The sequence below is a fragment of the Symphalangus syndactylus genome, chromosome 1 (assembly GCF_028878055.3).
Source record: "Symphalangus syndactylus isolate Jambi chromosome 1, NHGRI_mSymSyn1-v2.1_pri, whole genome shotgun sequence".
NCBI classification, from domain to species: domain Eukaryota; kingdom Metazoa; phylum Chordata; class Mammalia; order Primates; family Hylobatidae; genus Symphalangus; species Symphalangus syndactylus.
This window is the reverse complement of record NC_072423.2, coordinates 20,141,146-20,163,441: the sequence shown is the minus strand read 5'-3', so window position 1 is coordinate 20,163,441 and position 22,296 is coordinate 20,141,146. Positions and strand designations below refer to the sequence as shown.

Below are 22,296 nucleotides of genomic sequence, written 5' to 3'. Positions count from 1 at the left end.
TTGATTGATTTTATTCTTGTGAAAGCCATTATATTATTATATCGTATTATAGATGAGAAAACTGAAGCACACAGATGTCAAATGACATCGCTAGAAAGACACAGCTAGTTAGATACAATGGGATACCGTTTAGTCACCAACAGTGACGTCATTTACAGCAACGTAGATGAACCTGCCAGACATCATGTTAAGTAAACTAAGCTAGGCACAGAAAGAAAAGCACTGCATGATCTCACTTACACGTGGAATCTAAAAAAGTTGGTTTCATAGAAGTAGAGAATACAATGGTAGGTACCAAGATTTGGAGAGTAGTCAGGGGAGCGGGGATGAAGAGAGGTTATTCAATTGGTACAAAGTTACAGTGGGACAGGAGGAATAAGTTCTGGTGTTCTATTATACCATAGGGTGACTGTAGCTAATAATTTATTTCAAAATAGGTAGAAGAGATAAATTGGAATGTTATCACTACAAAGAAAGGCTAAATGTTTTCAGTGACAAATATGCTAATTATGCTGACTTGAGCATTATACATTATATACAGGTATTGAAACAACACACTGTACCCCTTAAATATGTCCAATTTGTATCAATTATAAATACAATAAAATAAAAAAAGACAAAAGTAGAAAGTTGGTTCAGAGCCTGTGCTCTGTGATACCACATAAATTTCAGAAATTCCAAACTATCATGCATTGGAATCATAACACATTTGTCTAGAATTATTATTTATTATATAAGATAATTTTAACATCATGTAGAAACAGAAAAAAATCAGAACACTTTTGCATTAATTTTAAATAAAAATGTGTGTGTGTGTGCGTGTGTCTTTGTGTATGGGTATCAAGGATAACCAAGACCCAACCTAGGATCTTATGTGGCTGTTCGGAATTTCACATGTAGGATTTGAAACACAAGTGAAGTAATGTTATGAATAGTATCACAAAGAGAAATACATTGGTTATATAGTATTTATATAAAACTTGCATTTAAAATATCTAAAATAAATAAGGTCACCATATTTGCATTCAGTTATGGTACTTTAGAACTCATATAATATATATGGTTGAAATAGAAAGGAGTCTAATAAATACTTTTCTGATCTGAATTGGAGATAAACATTTATAAAACATTCAAAGGAAATCACTATTATAATAGTTGACCCATAACTCCCACCTGCTAAATTTTACTCACATGTGTAACTGCGAAGCTGCCCCTTGTTTGTTTGTAGGTTTTCAGGGCTTGGTTTAAGTCTGTATCTATAGGTAGCTCAGTATTTTACTCCCCCCATATTATGCTTTTACTATTTATCTTTGCGTCTGGATCTAGCCATGTAGCTGTGAATTCAGCTTTATAATCAAAGATCATTACAAATAATCTTAAAAACTGAAGCTAGGTCCTAAACAATTGTAATGGTAGGTGGCAAATGAGGAATGGATGGGTTTTGAAGCCCTAAGAAAGATAAGTTAAGTGAAAACAGGCAGGTCCTGAAACATATCTCAAGCCAGTTTGAATGGTCAGTTTGGCATTTCAGAAACTGTCTGATACATTTGCTCTCACTATTCAATGTAGTTTCATTGGCTTTCGGTTTGAAGTTTTGAGGGAGGCAAGAGAAGAGTTTAGACTATATATTTTGGCATTAAAAAAAGGAAAAGGTTATGCTAGATGAATATTTTATAGTCCCGAAAGCCTGATTAAGACCTTTTGGGGTTCAGCTGCCTCATGTGTGAAATGAATATAAATTATCTGCTTATAAAAATAGTGATAGCAATAGAAAAAAAAACAAGCAAACAAAAACTAATAGCGCTCTTTTACTGGGATTTCTTTCTCTTCTGTACTTGGATTTAAAAAGACGTTCTCTTATACATTCCTCATTTCTAACACTTACTGTCCTTTTTATTCACAAAAAGACTTGTGGATTATTTTTAGTTTTAATTAACAAATAAAAACATATACATTTATGGTATACAATGTGATGTCTGATATGTGTATACACTGTGGAATGATTAAATCAATTTAATATATTCATCACCTTAAATACTTATAAATAAAATTGGTATGTTGAAGAGATATCCACACTTTCATGTTCGTTACAGCATTATTCACGATAGCCAAGATATGGAATTGATGGAAGCTAAGTTTCCATCAGTGAATTAATGGATAAGGAAAATGTGGTATATAGACACAATCAATGCTATTTAGCTTTAAACAAGAAAGTTCTGTCATTTGCAACAACATAGATAAAACTAGACAACATCATACTAAATGAAAGAAGCCAGGCACAGAAAGACAGACACTGCATGACCTCACTTCGACAAATCGAAAAAAGTAAATAAATAACTCATATAAGTAGAGAGTAGAATGGTAGTAGCAGGATAGGTGAGAGAATGAAGAGACATTGATCAAAAGACACAAAGTTTCACTTAGACATTAGGAATAAATTCAAGAGATCTGTTTTACAGCATGGTAACTATAGTTAATAATAAGGTATTTTATACTCGAAAATTGCTAAGAGAGTAGATTTTACTGTGCTTTTTTTTTTTTTTTTAATGCACCTTGGGCTCTGGTGAGTTGTAATAGAGTGTTGCGTAACAATGTGTTGTGGTCATGGAATCTTAGCACATCATTTTCCAGCTGCGTGACCCTTCATAGCTTTTTGAGCTTCTATTCCTTCATCTATAAAGCGTAGGTGATATTAGTTACTACTTAATAAGGTTATTGTGAGGTTCAGATTGCATAGTGCATATAAAACACTGAAGATTGTCTCCTGGAGTGTAATAAGCACTCGAGAGAAGCTCACCATTATTATCACTAATTTTTACATATTTTATATTGTTACATTGTATATGTGTCAAGAACATGCATAAACAGATGTGTACACACACTCACATACTCATACAATTCAAAGATCACATCTTTATCCACTTATTTATCCACTTGATTTAAGAATAATACTACATTCAGAGGAGCAATAAACATACACACAAACCCATATTATAATGCCATAATAGAATTAACTATTTTATGTATTTATAATATACATACATTTTAAATAAATGAGTATATCTTGAGTTCAGCACTACCTACCAAATATGATCATAATGCAAATGAGAATAGCAATGATGACTTCTGTCTTGAATTCCATGGAAAGCGCAAGCTCCTGGTACTGGCAGGTCTGTGTGCTCCCACTGTCACCACAGTCACAGACATGGATGGTAAGGGTGTTTGTACTTGTAAGTGACGGGATTCCATTGTCGGCAATTAAGATGGAGATGTAGAAGACAGGCTCTTCTTGAAGGTTAAAACCAGTTCTATTAGTCAAAATGACAGCTGTGTTATCTAAAACAAAAATCCATGTGTATAATTTTTTCAACTACATAAGAGAAATTTGTATGCAATAGTCACATGTACTAGGGACAATAGTATAGAGATATGATCAAGTTCAAATAAAAGGAAGAGAAAATTTCTGATGAGAAGACAACTACAACATCCACACTAAATTATTAGTGTTTTGACATTACCTAAACCCTAATTATGTAATCAGATGATTATTTAAATTATGTAGTAAAATTACTATTTAATATTATTAAATATTGAGTGGATACTACTTAATTATTTAATTAAAGTATTTATATTATTATTGAATTACTTAAATTGGTTCCAAAACGTCTTTGACACATATATAAAACATATGTGTAACACAGAAAATAGCTTTTTAATCAGATATCAATAATTTATAGGGACTACCCATATGAAATATATGCTGATAGAGCTGGCTTTATTTGTGTTAATTACCTATGACATGGTTTATTTTCTAATACTTGAGACCCACCAGGGAATATACAAGACTTTCAAAGTTATCTGTCAAAGCACATGATCTCAAATACTATATTTTCTAATCAGACAAAATAATTTCACTTGGTAGACAAGATCCTATTAGGATATTTCATATCACATTGATGTTATTAATCTATTTTTGTATTTAAAATTCTGAAAATCATTACACTTAGTCTGATTCATTTACCTAGAGAGTCCATTCAAAAAATCCATGAAAACAAACCATAAGCACTTCAACAAATATACAATTACTCTTCTGTGAATCCAAAAATACTATAAATAACTTCTGTCATTGTAATTTCTTATATGTCAGAACTGTATTTTCCCTTTACTTCTTTTTTTACCATCCCTCAAAATATTTTCTGTAGTCACAAGACAAATTTTAGAAGACAATAGCAGTAAAAGGAAAACAAATAAAAGCCTTTTGAAATGCATGCTTAAGTAGGACATTTCCCAAATCACCTTTTTAAAGACAATTCACTATGAAACACTTAAGGTCTATAAAGCCCATGTGATTTTATTTGCTAGGCAGATCTAAGAGTTGAGAGACAGTTGACACTTTTTAAATATGTATTTTATTAAATTACTTGTGACCACAAGCATTAAACCAAATCAATTTTGTATGCTTCAATGTATTTATTTCACCTCAGTAATTTATTTTATATTAATATAAATTAATCTCTACATATACAAATATCAATGTATTTAAATATATATATTTAAAAACTCCAGCTTAGATTCATTTATATTAATATATGTATTTTAAAATATAATTTTTAACTTACAGTATAATAATAAAATAAATAAAATAACGTCGAAGTTTGCAACATCAAAAAAATAATAATAATAATACACATACCCCCTGAATCTAAGAGTTTGTTACATGGCTAAATTTTGTGGAAAGCAGTTTGGAGATTTCTCAAAGAGCTCGAAAGAGATATTTGTGGTTTTTGTCTGAAACATATTTGAGTTTCCTCCCTGGGGGAATTTGACGAGGGCAAAACAGACGGAAATGTGTTGCATTTACTCTCATACGAGAGGTCTCTTCTTGAACAAAGCTTAACCTCAGCTGTAAGGAGAACTGCAAGTATTTGGTTACAGATACTTGAGTATTAAATTAACTGTGTTTCATCACTTTGAGGTATAAAAAAATTAAAATAGAAGTTCTTATTATGACAAAAAGTATCTCTTACTGAAGCTCATGAAAAAGAAGCAGCGTGGCTTTGTATAAAGTTAATCCAACTCTACAGAAAGGAAAAAGAAATTCTGCCCCTACAAAAAGTTCTTTGGAACACTTATTCCTTAGATTGATAAAAATTATTTAGTTTTGAAGGAATAAGAACTATATTAACCCAATTTCATATATTCTAAGCTCCTAATTGATGACCCTAAATATTTTTGAATCAATCAAGCTAACATGACTGTAACTAAAATAAATATCACTTTCTTCTTCATTCATAGATTGAAGTCTGAGTTAGCGAAAGCATGAAAGGAGCCATGGTGTCAGAACTGCAATTATATTCGCAGGGTCATTCAGACTCTACAAGAACTTACAGCCATGGATAACTTTAAAAAGTGTTTCTACTTTGAAGAAATGCGGTGAGAAATGGAGGCAATATTTTTAGAACTTAACATTGAGTTTTGTTTTCCATTTTCATTGTTACTCTTTTGCTTGATTTCCAAACATTATTATGTTGCAGGAACAGTATAAAAATCAATGCCATAAATTCCATTAAAGTCTAACATGGGTCACAAAAACGTATCGAAACTCATTATGAGTGAATGACATTACCTTGATTATCTATGATTGTAAAACTTGAATTGTTAGTGTCTTCTACGGATAGATTAAAGTAAAAATGGTGCTCTTCTATGGATTCATCTCTATCCACTGCACTGATAGTCCGAATTACCTAAAAAAAAAAGGGGGGATAGACTTTTGTTGTTGTTTGGATTCAGGAAGATCACTGCTGTTATTATTATTAGCTTTTATTCACATTGCTTTATTACAATCAGTAGGGACATTGCAGAAAATAACTGTCAAATCAGTAGATAATATTAAAATATTTCTTCTCTGGCTAAAAATATGTTCACTTCCTTTTTTCAAGGGGTGCTGTAATATTACACAATAAACAAATTCCTGTTGATGCATCAGGTGGATTCCAAAAGCTGTTTGTTAGAAGTCTCCAAAGCTTTGTTTTTGTATTACTCACACCCTCCCTGTCTACATTTCACTCTTTCTTCCTTCTTAACTTTTTCTTTATCTGAATGTCAGACACTATGATTTGCTAAAGTTGTCTATTTCCTGTTTTTACTGAGAGCAAAACTGTGGTAGAGTTACTGGCTTACTAAACTATTTGCTAAAGTAATGAGATTTGCAATTGATTGAGGAAATAATGCATTTAAAACATAGGGGCAATGTACATGATTTCCTTTGACCCATAATGATTATAGGAAAGTGTTTTACATCAAATAAGTTCATCTCTATATCTCAGATCATAAAACAGTGAAGTATTGCAGATATGAACCAATCCATTCTCAATTAATTTTTTTCTTTCAAGACATGAGAATCTGTCAGTCAAGTAGTTCATTATTGTCGAAAAAGATGCTGTCAAGATCACATAGTGAGATTGTGATTAATTGTGGAAATTAAAGTAAATTGATTATAGAAGTTATTGTTTTGAATTTTCTAGAATTAAAGTGCTTTTAACAATATGTCAAACAAAAATAGCCTCAGATGCAAGATGACAAACCCAGATTTATATTATACTTCAAAAAAATAGGTATGTCATCACAGGCATAAAGAACATTAGGAAACCAATACGATCTGTATATTATTTCTCCACATTGATTTATTTTTAACTCATTACACATTACTAATAAATAATATTCATTTAGTGTTAAGTAATTTAACAAAACACATTTTATTCAATCCATGCTTACAATTATACATGTGGATATTGATTTGTGTTAATGTAAAGGCTGTATTTTAGAATATTACAGGATTTTGTATAGGCTGGGTAGAGGGCAGGGGCTTGGAAGCCCAATGTTCTGAATTGTGGCTTTGCCATTTACAAGTTTTTAACCTTGAAAAATAAAAATACTAATACTTAACCTTCAGCGTTCATTTTCAGGATTACAGGTCTTGGCTTGTCGGAGAGTTTGTCACACGACAAACGTCTATTATGTGTTCCTATGTCTATTATGTGTTGCTCATCAAAATATTCTCTTGTTGAGTTTTTGCATACCATGGTGTCCTGAATATTGTTAGTAATAGGCATATGAATATCTTTATATGCATATTTACTGAAGTAAGATTGATAACAAAGTATAGAATTCATGTTTATCTTGCTGGTGCATGTGGTTACAGTGTTCAGATAAGGAATATTTTATTTTACTACCTGATGCTCTGTATCAAACATGAGCATCTGACTAAATGTTGTAAATGTCTCCCTTTGGGAATGAAGACTTAAGAAGACTGGAGATAGACTGTATGTATTTCAAAAGATTTTTAATAAATCAAAATACCTTATACGTATGTACAGGAAACTGAATGAGCAAGATTTCAACAGTCTGCCCCCTTTTAAATGAACATGTCTCCACTTATATTTGCTCTGTATATTGGGCTTCCAATAAGATATGTTTTACTGGCTTTCATAATTGTTTTAGAAAAATAGGAAGACACTGACATAAAATGAGTCATATATCAAGTATTATGAATTTTATTGAATTTACCTTGAACAGGTACACGTAAAGATAAACACATATCTCTAATAAAGAGACCACATTAATGTGCTCATAAGTCTTGATGGAGGATATTTATTTTTCCTTTAAATATAACAATGAAAAGGTTTTCATTTTCATTTTAAAATAAAATTCTAAGAAAAACTTCTATCTGTTGCACTGGTTAAAATTATTATCTGGGACCTATCGCTGACCTTATACATTTACGAAAGGAGTAAAGATAAAAGGTAAAAGTATATACCAAGAACAGCCATGGCTTGAGAGATTGGGAAAAGAGAAAAGCAAAATAACTCCAAATTATGGCCAATTCTGAAAGAAAGCTCAGATTTTTTTTTTTTTTTTTTTTTTTTTTGAGACTGAGTCTCACTCTGTCACCCAGGCTGGAGTGCAGTGGCATGATCTTGCCTCACTGCAAGCTCCGCCTCCCGAGTTCATGCCATTCTCCCGACTCAGCCTCCCAAGTAGCTGGGACTACCGGTGCCCGCTACCACGCCCGGCTATTTTTTTTTTTTTTTTTGTATTTTTAGTAGAGATGGGGTTTCACCGTGTTAGCCAGGATGGTCTCAGTCTCCTAACCTCATAATCTGCCCACCTTGGCCTCCCAAAGTGCTGGGATTACAGGCGTGAGCCACTGCATCTGGCCCAAAGCTCAGATTTTTAATATTCATTTTGCTCTCAAGGTAGAATTTTGGCCAATTTATTTCTGACACAATACATCCATCATCTATATACAGTGCATGGAAAGCTACAATGGAAATATATTGTGTAAGCCCCAAGAATCGAAAAGTAACTACAATTTAATAAGAACTTACCTATGGGCCAGGATCTGTTCTATACATTATCTTAGATAATCTTCACAATGGTCCTTTGGAATAAATCGTATCATTGTTCCTATGCTATAAATGTTTATATTAAGCTTCATATAAGCTAAGTCTCTTAGGTAAGCAAATTGGCTGGGCCAGAATTAGAATGTAAGCTGATGTCATAGTCAATATGCAATATGAGTAGTAAGTGTAGCCCTCTAGGACATATTGTTCATACCCTAGACTTGTTCTTGTCCTACCATATTTGCATACAAAATGATACCATAAAAAACATGGAATTCCAAAAGCAAGTAAAAACATGTCTCATAAAAGATAGTGACAGAGAAATGAGTAATATAATTTTATAGGATAAGGACCAAAAATAATGGTTAAAAATAGAGGAAAATAATGTGTTTTGACATGGGAGAAAAGGAAGATTTTCTAGGGTAAGAGTACAGCCAGTGAGCTAATACTTGAATAAAAATATGAATTGATGAAAAAATGTGATCCTAAGCAAAGAATATCATGAAAATTAAAGAATGTAAAGATATCATATATTAGGTATAAACGTATGAAATTAATATTTTGTAGATTAAAGATGGCCAACTATTGGAAGTTTCATAAGTTCCAATTTAGTTATTTTATGAAACTATAATCACTATTTGACTTAAAGATAATCAGGAGAATAAAGATAATCATTTTCCTACTATTAATCATTATGCGCTGTCTTTTTTTAAGAAAAAGTCACACATGGGCCAGTTTACTAAAATATCGCTCCAGATTAATTATCCTGAGTCAAAAATAAGCCCAGTACTCACATTCTTCAATCCAAAGAGATGGTTCTTATTAAACATGCAATTGATGGACAGCTAGTTTAAGATGCAACTCTTGTACACAATGATTTGGAGCAAGCAATACATTTGTGTCTGTTTCCTTACCTTCATGGCAAGTCACAGTGAAACCTACTTCCAGGATTAGTCAATGAATAAATTGTTGAATAAGATTATAAACTATAAATTGAATCATGAATTCTAAATCAATATACAAATACGGAGTATTAATTTATATAAGTCATCAATTCCTTGAAATGCACTTAATAAACAATAAAAAATGCTTCTCAATAGAAAAATGTTAAACAAAAAGTGGGAGTTGTAATAAATGAATACCTAGAAAGATTTTCTTAAAAATCTTATCTGAGTTGCTTATTTAGTTATTCCAGGTAGGTATACCTTGTATTAGGCTAAAGATGCAAATTTTCTCCCATTGCCAAGAAATTATTATACAAACATATGTATGAGACCATTACTTTTTATGTTGTTCTAATGAGTAAATGATTTTAAATTACACCTGTTTTGACAAAATATATCTATAAAACTCAAAAAAGGTGTTGAACATCTGTTCAAACAGGCCAAGTGCAAAATAATACACTAATAGAACTAGAACCAACAAGAAAGTCTAGGCTGTAGTATGCTTGTTGTCTTTCTTTGTTTAGCAAAATATTAGAAGAAAAATGTTGAAAAGGTCATTATAGTATAATATTTTAGACCTGGATAGAACTGGGGATACTCTAAGTTTTCTAAAAGGACTTTTCAGAAAATTACATTATATTTATTTAAATGTCATAGATATCGTAATTGTTTTTGCCATTAACTTGTAGAAATTGATATTCAGTTGAAAAATACACATTCCTAGATTTTTATCTCAATATGCATTTTCTAATTTTCCTTTTAAAGTTAATATTCCAAATATACTTTTAAAATTCACATGAAATCAGCATGTATATGGAAAAATATTAAATTGTAAAATATCTCATTAGTATCTTAAATGTATCCATTTAAGATGTATTTCATTAGTACTTACAGCACGCCAAGTAATCCTAAGGCCTGGTGGTACAATCATGGATAGAGTTAGTCTCTGTTACCACTGTTCACATTCTAGTGGTGTAGAAGATCAAGCAGAATTGCAAACTTAAAAAGTATTGAGAAAGTACAGAATACCGAAATTACATTAAAAACGTTACAAACACCTAAAGTACTTAATACTTAAACACTGGGGGTCTGTGCTGAAATTAGATCATACTGCAGAAGTGAGGAGGGGATACATCGTGGACATATTAAAGAGTTTCCATTTTATACTGAGGGACACTCCCAGGCTCTAAGTTGGGAATGACATGATCATTGCTTTTATTTGGGATCACATGGTTCCAGGCAAAGGACTGCATTTTAGAATGCTCCTTCTGAGGACATCCATAGTGTAAGTCTGGAAATAGAGAATCTAGTCCACAAGCTATTGTCATGATTCTATTGAACCACTGCTTGGTAATCAAAATCACTTTATGTGATATACAAAAAAACACTAACAATCACAATTACGGAATGTGTTATTTTTAATGAGAAACAATACAGAAATTATTGAGCAGTGTTCCTAGATTGAGAATGGTACAGTATGCTTCAAATAGAGATACAGTTCCTGAGTCCCAAAATTTGCCTAAGGGTATGCTGAGCTCCAGAAGATGTCACCAAAGTAATGTTTTTTCACCATTTTCAAGAGGGCTATATATTCTCCTCGCTACTCTCCATCCAGTAAAATCTGGTTCTCCTGAAACTGCATGACTACAGACTTACCTAATAAATATAATTGACTTAGAAAACTGATACATTGCTGCATATGTGCTGTGAGATTGGAAGAAGCAAAGTTTGATTTTACAGGAACATCCCTCTGCAGACCTGCTTAGGTCAGGTTCACACTAGAAGAGAAGATAGGTCCCTATTAGGGTAGAAAGAATGATGATAGAGAGAAATTGATACATTAAAGACATATGTAGGAGATGGGATCAACAGAACCAAATTATTGATTGGATATGGAGAATAAAGACTAGAATTAATTAAAAATGATGCCCGTATGTTTTTTTTCCTGCAAAACTTGACATTATAATAATTTTCCTAAGGATACTGAAAAAAGGGAAGGCTTAGGAGCAAATTTGGTGTAGCCATGGGACATCTGAGTTGTTTTCTCAGGTTAGTCAGACACATAGCTTAAAACAGAAAAATCAGGCAGAGATACAGTTATTTGGATGTGAACTGTAGTCGAGAGGAAGAAGTGGATAAAAGAAGAAATAATGAGTTCGGGAAAACTTCTGGACACAAAAGTGAAAGGAAGAGAATCATAGATCACAAAATGCAACCACTGAAATTTAGGAAAAAGAAAATTTTTACATGGAGACAAGGTAAATGTCTTTGGACAAAATATTGGTATGAGTGAATCTGAAAATTATCGATATTATACTTTGCCTCCAAAAAAAAAGACATTTAATATCAGTCAAAATAATGGCACTCATTGATTTGAAAAATGATAACCATTTGCACCACACAGTGAAGGCAAATTACTCTGATGTCAGCTCATTTATTGTATTAATATTTTGCAAATTGCTGAAAATTCTCTCCTTCTCTTCCCCACCCCAGCCACTTACACATTAAGAACAAAACCAAAAGTTTAGTTTACCCACATAGGTATTTGAGTAAATGTTTGGATTCCTCCAGAGTAGAGTGTGACTACTCTGGCATTTTTATTTTCTATGATTAATTTATTATCCATCCAAAGAAGATAGATATCAGACATCGTTTTACCTGTCATTTTCTCTGGCTGTTTGAGCATGTGGGAAATGAGACAAGAATCATCTTCATAAATTAAAAATGTGTATAAAATATTAAATATTCTGTTAATGATTTTAATTAAAAGCATGTGAAGATGATATTTTGGATATATTATATCAAATAAACATTATTAAATTAACATTATCTGGGTGTTTTTTATATTTTTAAACGTGGCTACAGGAAAATTTACACTTCTATCATTTATTTAGAAGCACTGCATTACATACTCTTATATTTTCAAATAATTTTTCTTCTTTTCAGTGACTTTATTTTATATGTACTTTATATATTGTATGAAATTCAGCTTTAGAACTCCAAGAAATAATAGTGTAAGAGAAGGCATTGATTTCTCATTACTGTTTTAAATTATATTACCCTATCAGTTTCAATATTACATAAAGTTTTGATTATCGATTGAGGACTATAATATTTTATCATTATTATACATATTATGTGTGCGTTGTGAAGTCTTATATTTATTACCTAGGATTTAGGATTATTATTCTTATTCTTTACTTATTTATTTATTTATTTTTGAGATGGAGTTTCACTCTTGTCACTCAGGCTTGAGTGCAACGGTGCGATCTCGGCTCACTACAACTTCTTCCTCCCAGGTTCAAGCGATTCTCCTGCCTCAGCCTCCTGAGTAGCTGGGATTACAGGTGACCACCACCACGCCCAGCTAATTTTTGTAGTTTCAGTAGAGATAGTGTTTCACCATGTTGGCCAGGCTGGTCTCAAACTTCTGACCTCAGGTGATCCTCTTGCCTAGGCCTCCCAAAGTGCTGGGATTACACAAGTGAGCCAATGTGTCCCGCCTAGGTTATACTTAATAATACTGAGACTATGTCACAGAGAAGTTTCTAAGGAATATTTTCGGTCAAGAGATTTGTATAGTTGAGTTTCAAAGTTACAATTAATTTTCATGTTATTTAAACTTTCCTAAAAATAATAAAAAGTTAACAATATACAATGCTTTGAAATCTATAAATATTTTACAAATCAAGTCAAAGGAACTAAATGATACACATAAAAATTATATAGAGAAACTTTTCATTTGATACTAAGAAACGCTTAGATAAAAGTAAATTGTTTTAATCCTCTTTTCCATTTTTCTTACATTATTTCATTTTCTTTCATTCCAGTCTAATGACTTTTTTAAAAAACCTGCATTTTGAAATGATTATAGATTCACAAGAAAATGTAAAACTTGTGCATTCAGTCTCTCAAACACTTCATTCAGCTAAACCAATGGTTACATCTTATGTACCTGTAGTACATTATTAATATCACACGCATATGATGACAAAACAAAAAAATCAACCTCTATAATACATTTATATTGGAGTTCTTAACTTTTGTTTTTTACTTTGTTAATTTGACTCCCTTAAACATCTAATGAGCGACATTATTAACCTGCTCCACTCTCATCTCCAGCAGACACTGACAATGTTGTTTCTGTGCAACATCAAGTGTACATAGACACCGTATAGCTCATTCAAATCTCTTTAGAAGAGAACGAACTCCATCTTAAGAACTTGTAATGTATGACATGACCCTTAATTGTCACTGTTAATATTAACAAAACTACTTGTACCACAGTTCTCTTTTACCTTCTTTCTTATTTGTTTTTTATCTTTACAAAATCCTTAGAAGATAGAGATTGTAGAGTAGAAGTTGTATGATTATTTTTGAAATGAGGAGATTAGTATTTAGCATGGCTAGGATATTATCATCTAATTGGGGACGTGTGGATGAGTGATGGAGATCTTCAGCTATTGCACTGTGTAATTTTTTGTTATTTTAGCCTGTTGTTTTTGATGTTTCATTCTCACATAAGGGGAAACATATTTGAATTAAACCTCATGGTTTCCTATACATGTGATTTTTAGACAATAATCAAGAATACCAATCAGCCCATACAATGCCAGGAACTTAACACTAGAAAACAAACGTTTATTGCAATCTTCTCTAAAGAACCACTTTGCCTTTCAAAAACATGGGACAAAACAAAACCTAACAAAGAAACAAAAAACAAAAGACATTTAAATAATACATAAAAAGAACAACACTTATTTTGCTATCCTGCTCATTTTTCTCAAAGGGTAAAAGAGGCAAATCCATCAAATTCAAAAAGATGCACTCAGCTATCATTGGAAAGCTGTGTGCTAGTATTGCTTAGGAGTAAATGAGGGCCGGGTGTGATGGCTCACACCTGTAATCCCAGCACTTTGGGAGGCCGAGGCAGGCGGATCATGAGGTCAGGAGATGGAGACCATCCTGGCTAACATGGTGAAACCCCATCTCTACTAAAACTATAAAAAATTAGCCGGGTGTGGTGGCATGCGCCTGTAGTCCCAGCTACTCGGGAGGCTGAGGCAGGAGAATCACTTGAACTCAGGAGGCAGAGGTTGCAGTGTGCCGAGATTGCACTACTGCACTCCAGCCTGGGTGACACAGCCAGACTCTGTTTCAAATAAAAAACAAACAAACAAACAAACAAAAATTGAGAAACGTGATAGACGGTTCCAATCGAAAGAGAAATAGAGCAGCCTCAGTTATTAAACACCTATCTTTTTTAAACTCTGGCCATCCTGGGGCCAAGAATGATAACTAGCTGGAAGAAAATAGCTGGTTTTTTTTTTTTTAATTTTCTGATGCTGTAGCACATCTAAGCAATCTCCAAAATATACAAATAAATCCATCATGAAAAAGTTACCAATTATTTTTGGAGATAAGGAATTTTTTTCAAAAGAGTAAAGAAAATATTGTATATAGTATAATTTTAAGATCTGTATATCTTCACTGAAACACATTTGGAGAATTTTATATTGTTTTAAAATTCTATATTTTACCCATTCTACCTATTAATAGATTTGCGTTATAAAAAAAGTGAACTGGCAAATTTCATGGACAACCTTATAATCACATCACAAACTTTAAAAAACAAGTTTTACAATTCAAAGTATTTTCCTTTAATTATTTTTCAATACAAGTCTTCAAGTCTGATAGTCTGATAACCTTGATGATAAAATAAAGGTAATACAAGAAAATGTTGCTCTTGTAGGATGATTTATTGATTGTTATGTAATCTTATTGCCTTAAATAGTGTTACTTCAAGATATTAATCTGGTTGTTTTATTAATCTAGGAGGTACTTTGAAAGATCACTTTTCTTTTTATTAGGTTTAAGGTGCTTTATTAGATAAATGATGTCCCAAAACACCCTTTACTTTGGTTATTATTCTTAAGTAAAATTTTCTTTATACTCAAAACATACTTTCATTTTATATACATTTTACATACTTGCTGAAATTTCTATACACGCAAGTAATTCATCAAACCAATCTATGAATCAATTTACTAAAAATGTTCACTCCCTATTAATATTAGTAATAAATAGAATGTGGTTTCTGGATTTGATAAATTTTTTAAATGTTAATTTCTATGAATGCATATTATAGAGAATAATCTGGGAAAGCTTCAATAGTACTCTTACCTGGTTAAAACATTCAGATTGATGAATATGTCACCTGTAATAGACACAAAGTGCTTCGAAATTTCTTCGTTGGCAAAGTCACCCACGGTATTTTCATTAAGTCATTTACTACATGAACACTGAGAAACTAACTTTTATAAAGATCATTTCTTATCAACCAGCAAATATTCTTGCATATTGAGGACAGAATGACTTCTTCAGGATTTTGCAAATAATTATCTTCTCACTTATCTCTGATCGTTATTTATTTATTTATTTAGTTTGTTTGTTTGTTTGTTTGTTTGTTTGTTTTTGAGACATGTCCTCACTCTGCCCAGGCTAGAGTGCAATGATGCAATCATAGATCATTGCAGCTTTGAACTCCTGGGCTCAAGTAATCCTCCCTCATCAGCATCCTTGGTAGCTGGGACTACAGGCATTAATCACCATGCCCAGCTAATTTAAAAAAAAAAAAAAAAAAAATGTAGAGATGGGATTTCACTGTGTGTCCCAGGCTGGTCTTGAACTCCTGGACTGGAGCGCTGCTCTTGCTTCGGCCTCCCAAAGTGCTGGGATAACAGGTGTCAGCCATCACCCCCTGCCTGCCTTTATTTTTAATTAAAATGTATTAGTCTGCCAAAAAGTTACAGGGTTTATGTAGTCACTTGTTCTGTTTTATGTTGTTGTTGTTGTTGTTGATGTTGTTGTTGTTGTTTTGAGACGGAGTTTCACTCTGTCGCCCAGGCTGGAGTGCAGTGGCGCGATCTTGGCTCACTGCAAGCTCTGCCTCCCGGATTCACGTCATTCTCTTGCCTCAGCCTCCTGAGGAGCTGGGACTACAGGCGCCCGCCACCATGCCCGGGAATTTTTTCGTATTTTTAGTAGAGATGGGGGTTCACCGTGTTAGCCAGAATGGTCTCGATCTCCTTACCTCGTGATCCGCCCGCCTCAGCCTCCCAAAGTGCTGGGTTTACAGGCGCGAGCCACCCAGCCTGGCCTAGTTTTGTTTTGAGACAGAGTTTCACTCTTGTTACCCAGGCTGGAGTGCAATGGCGTGATGTCGGCTCACTGCAATCTCCACCTCCCAAGTTCAGTGATTCTCCTGCCTCCGCCTCCCAAGTAGCTGGGTTTACAAGCATGTGCCACCGCGCCCGGCTAATTTTGTATTTTTAGTAGAGACGGGGGATTGCGCCATGTTGGCCAGGCTGGTTTTGAACCCTTGACCTCAGGTGATCCACCCGCCTTGGCCTCCCCAAGCGTTGGGATAACAGGTGTGAGCCACCGTGCCTGGCCAGTTATTTGTAATAGAAACAATTATTAATGTTTTACACAGCTTTCAAACATTTTTTATACAACTTGATTTTTTATCATTTTTCTTTTAAATATATTTTATTATATATATTTTTTCTTCTTTTTGGTATAGTTACTTTTTAATATGTTTCATATTAATTCGAACACATTTAAGCTTAAAGAGTTCTGTGCTATTCCTAGGATTTATGTATTTATTAGACATTTAAAATATTTTGGCCTTAAAAAAAGAAATTATTTAACAACTTTCTATAGGGATATCTGGAAACTAGTGCTGAACTATATGTAAGATTGTCTGTAGCAATTTGATAGAAATAATATTTACCTATAAATTATTTTAATAGTTACAATTAAAATAAACCCTCTGAAAAATTGATACCTTTTCCTAAAACATTAATTTATAAATATTTATACTTATTAAAAATAGTTGAAAAAATAAAAATCACTTTAATACTGTCTTTATCATTATTAAAAATGAAAGAGGAAGCGTAGGAATTAATTGGACAGGTTTTCCAATTTTATTTACTGACAATTCCATCTGTATTTTCTGCAATTCCTCACTAACAGATCACAGAATCTTGGGAAATGACTGATTGCATATTTAGGACGGGAAATGTGAAAGGCCTGGCTCCGTATCAGCCTGGGTCCAACAGAGGGACAAAACCACATGATCATTTGAAAGGAGGAATTCTAATAGAATTGTAAGCTATAATATCAGAGCAATCACAAAGATGTAAGGAGAACTCTAAAGGGTATCCTGACGCTCTGAGAAAATATCAGAGGACAGACAAGCGTGGGCGGAAAGCCTTCTCCCTGGGACCAGCTTCAGCCTACCTTGGAGGAGGTGCAGCTGCAGCATACCCTATGGAAGATGTTCACAGGTTGCCTGGGTTCACATTCTAACCCACATTCTTCAGGAAAGAAGAAACAACCCTCCAGGATACCAGTGGGCTGGAGGATAAATATGCAGGACTTGGCGCGCACTGCGTTGCCAGGTCTGGAGCACAGTGTTTACACTTGGGGGGGAGGGGGGGAGGGGGAGGGGCGGAGGGGAAGCTGCTGGGGGCGGGGTGACTCAAGGCACTTATCATGAGCCCAGGCTGCAGTTGCTGGTTGTCAAGTGCCTGTACATTTGGTACATTACGGTCTGTATGTGTGTCTGGGGCAAAGCACCACACAAATCCCCACACGTCCAGAGAGCTGACCATGCAGCATGACAAAGGGAAAAGCAAAGATGCCACGTACTGGATCTAGAAGAGAAGTCTTCTCCTGCGACGTTCATCCATCGCCCTCTACTGACAAGGCTCAACCTTGCACTCACTGTAAAGGAGAAAAGCTCTCCGGGGGTGGGGGTGGGGGGTTGGGGGGCGCAATTCAGTTAGGCAGGTACTGAGGCATGAATGTGCACCAAGAAGCAATAAACTGATCACTGGCAGAACCGAGAACATATTGCTGTACCAGAAACCATGTAAGCAATCAAAGACTAATATGTTGTCTAAAGTACACAGAAACTGACATGAATGTGTGAGGATCTATTTATCTAAACATTCTTTGTCCTTTTTATAATTCCTTTTGTGATGTAGATAGCTTATTTTTTTATTGTTCTTTTTTTTCTAACTTGTGCGTGTGTGTATGCACACATGCATGGACACCTGTAAATATTTTTTAAAACAATTATTGTGCTGCTGCTTTGGAACTTTGAAGAAGCCTGGTCCTTTTTGAAGAGCGGTGTGGACAAAGAATGTACAGTTTCAGTTAGACAAGAAAAATAAGTTTAAGAGATCGATTGTATATAGTTAGTAACAACTGACTGTGGTTAATAACAACATTTTGTATACTTCAAAATTTCTGAGAGTAGATTTTAAGTGTTCTCTCCACAAAAAACAAGTATGTAGGTAATGCATATGTTAATTAACTTGATTCAGCCATTTCACAATGTATGTGTGTATGTTTGTGATATATATAAACATCATCATGCACCATAAATATGTGCTATTTGTATTTGTTAATTAAAAATATTTTTAAAAATAAAAATAAAGAGTACTCTAGGGAAGTGGAAACAGTGAACTTCGTTTTGTGTTTCTTAATCCATGCCGAGTCTATCATCCTACTCACATACTCTTCTTTTAGTTTCTGGTATAAAGAAGCTTTTTATTTCTTACCAACATTCTCTAAATTGTGTGTCCTTCATGTTTTATTCTGCCCCAATTTTATTTTTAGCAATTCCCTTTCAGGGATCTCAGGCTGAGATTATATCAAAGAAGGTGCCACCTTTCTCTTTACTATCACTTTCTCATTCTCAGGTGGAAAGCTGTCAAAGCGTTTTTCCATTTCATTTGTGCCACCAAGTTCCCTGCTTGAAATCTAAGAAAGTATATACTGGTTCTGGATTTTCTCTTGGCTTAATCCAGAATTTACATTATTTAATTTATCTGACACATTTGTGTTCTAATGGTGTAGACATTTCCTTATTTTGGTGATTAACTGCTCCTTATGTTTAAACATTTTCTCTATTTACTTCTAAATAGAATGCTCTTCAGAGTTTCCTTATCAGCACCACTTAATATTATTGTTAAGATTATGGTGAACCTAATCAAATAACTTTTACTACCCTTTGTAATAATTTTTAAAAACGACTTATACAGAGATATTGCATTAAAATAATTATGGCTCATATGTACACCATTTCAATTACATGAGCTATGCTTTATTACCTTCGAAAGCATTTTTTTTTAGGGGTTGCTTCATTGGTTTTAGTGTGCATACATTAATATTTCACTTCTAGGAAGGAAGAACAGATTAACAGCACTTTAAAAAGTTTTTAGTGGCACTGTGGGAGGCATATATTAATGTTAGGTGTTTGGTTTTAATTGTATTAACAAAAACCTACCCAGTGAATTTCGAATCAGAAATATGAACCCAAGTCAGTCTAACTCTATGATCAACAATGGAGGAAACACAACAGTCTTGTGCTTGTGATAGCCATAACTCCTGGATTATTAAAACAAGGCATCTCAATATATGAGAAAGTATCTACTATAATGTTATATACATTGACAGCACTCAAACCATGTGTCCACTGATTTCAATTCGTAAACGATCACGTAGAAGCAGGGTGAGAGGAAATCGCTGGCTTCTCCTTGGATTTAAGTGGAGGAACATGACAGGTAGCCATGTATCATTCTTTCAGATGCTTATAGGACTGAGATGGACTTCCAGAATTTGATAGTGACATCTGCATGTCCCAAAATAATTATTTCATGATGTGTGACATTCCTCCTTAACGGAAACTGTAAAATAGGGCTGACCAATGTCCTTTATTTTGAGTTTGAAGAGTGCATATCCCAGGAAGGAGTTTGGGATCAGTCAAATTGACCTTCCTTTTATTTTTGCCCTTAAAATCATAAATAGCATTCTTTCTGAATAGAGAAACAGAAAAACTTGTTTTTCATATTTTTAATTGTGCACATAATCTAAAGAGAGCTAGTCTTTATGATTGGCCTGGAATATGGAGTTAAAATCATTATCATTCTTGGAGACAGACATAAATTTTAATTCTGGCTTACCTGTTGCTACATTATATGATGCTGAGAAAGTTCCCTAAGTTACCTAAACTTTTTAAGCATAGTATACATATATGTACATTTATAAGAAGTATGTTATTTCATAGCTTCTTCCATAAAGCTTTACACTTATACTTTAAGCAGGGCACAAGAAAACCCTATGCCATTGCATCCAATAGATATTTCTCTTCCTCAGTAAAGTTTAAGACTGAGAATACTTTTACAGTACATTGGAATAAACATTAGCATTTGAGTTTCCTTTGGATCGGTTCTACCTATTTGTAGATAATGGTATTTCATTTTTGTGGTTGTTATAGAGGTACTTCAAAGAATAAACAAATATCAACTTACTTCAAATTAAAAAATTATATCTTCAATGACTATGTGGGTATGTAGACACTTTTATAAATCTAGGATACATTATGGAACTTAGTAACATGGTGGTTTTAAATGCCTTGAATATTATCAAGATACTTGTCTTAAACATTTTCATGATATGTCATCATCCAAAGAATTATTTCATCATTGCTCATAAGTTTTTTCCACATATATATTTAAAAGACATGTAATTTGAAAGTTTGTGTAATGAAAGTTTGTGTGAAGAATGACAATAATGAAATAAATCTTCAGTATTCATCATTCTTCTTTTTTAAAATTGTGTTGCTCAAAGTAGTACATTAAGTTTGAAAAATATATAAAAGAGGACTGGCACACCATCTTTTAGTTTCATTTCTATTTTCATTGAGTATATGTGTATAATAATATTTGAATAAGTGTTATAAAGATAACTTCAATATCAACGATATTTTCCAAGAATTAGTTTTCTTACTGTATATATAAATATGTATATATATATACAGGTGTGTGTGCATGTATATATATATATATGTATGTATATATATATGTGTATCGTGAGCTTAAATATTGAATGAATTACAAATAAAATTTTTAAAATATCTATTATATATTGGTGCACTCAGGTATACATATATATTAAGTTTTTTAGTATAACTAACAAATACTACTTAGTAATTCTATTTTGAACTATATCCATATGGTTAGTATTGTCATTTTGGCTAATTTTTTCATATTTACAAAACATATAAAATTGTTTTTCCAGGTTGCATGTGAAATATATTTTTCTGAAAGCATATGAATTGAATACTTTTCATATTATAATCACTATATGTGCATACATACATAACTATAGAATAAAATCACCAAGAATCTCTGCTGTCATAAATCTAGTAATATATTGAGGAAAATACAAAAATATTAAACAGAAGCGGCCAGGTGTTGTGGCTTACACCTGTAATCCTAGCACTTTGGGAGTCCGAGGAGGGCAGATCATGAGGTCAGGAGTTTGAGAGCAGCCTGTCCAACATGGCAAAAACACGTCTCGTGAACCCGGGAGGCGGAGCTTGCAGTGAGCCGAGATTGCTCCACTGCACTCCAGCCTGGGTGACAGAGCGAGACTCCGTCTCAAAAAAAAAAAAAAAAAAAAAAACACGTCTCTACTAAAAATACAAAAAAAATTCAGCCAGGTGTGGTGGCGTGCACCTGTAATCTCAGCTACTCGGGAGGCTGAGACAGGAGAATCGCTTGAACCGAGATAGGGAGGTTGCAGTGAGCCAAGATCATGCCACTTCACTCCAGCCTGGGCAACAAGAGCAAAGCTCCATTTCAAAATATATATATAACAGAACTTTGTTCAATTAAAATACTTACCACATGGGACATTTACACAAATAGGTGTATAGAAGATGCAGTAAATTAAACCTATTTTTTTAAAGCTTAAAAACGGGCTATCTAATAAATGGATAATCTAAATACATTCATATGTACACTTCATATGTAGATGAAATGAATGAAATAATTTACTATACTAGTACTTGAAATATGAAATATAACCATAAT

The 22,296-nt window shown here is 33.3% G+C and overlaps 1 protein-coding gene across 1 annotated transcript in view; it reads right to left on the bottom strand.

The window, feature by feature from the left end:
* CDH19 (cadherin 19) overlaps positions 1-22,296 on the bottom strand; it is a 114,498-nt gene that overhangs the window by 4,690 nt on the left and 87,512 nt on the right. The window contains exons 10-11 of the mRNA XM_055296945.2: positions 5,627-5,744; positions 3,085-3,336 (exon numbers count right to left, since the gene is read on the bottom strand). Coding sequence (XP_055152920.1) covers positions 3,085-3,336; positions 5,627-5,744 — 370 coding nt within the window. The remainder of the gene's footprint in view (positions 1-3,084; positions 3,337-5,626; positions 5,745-22,296) is intronic.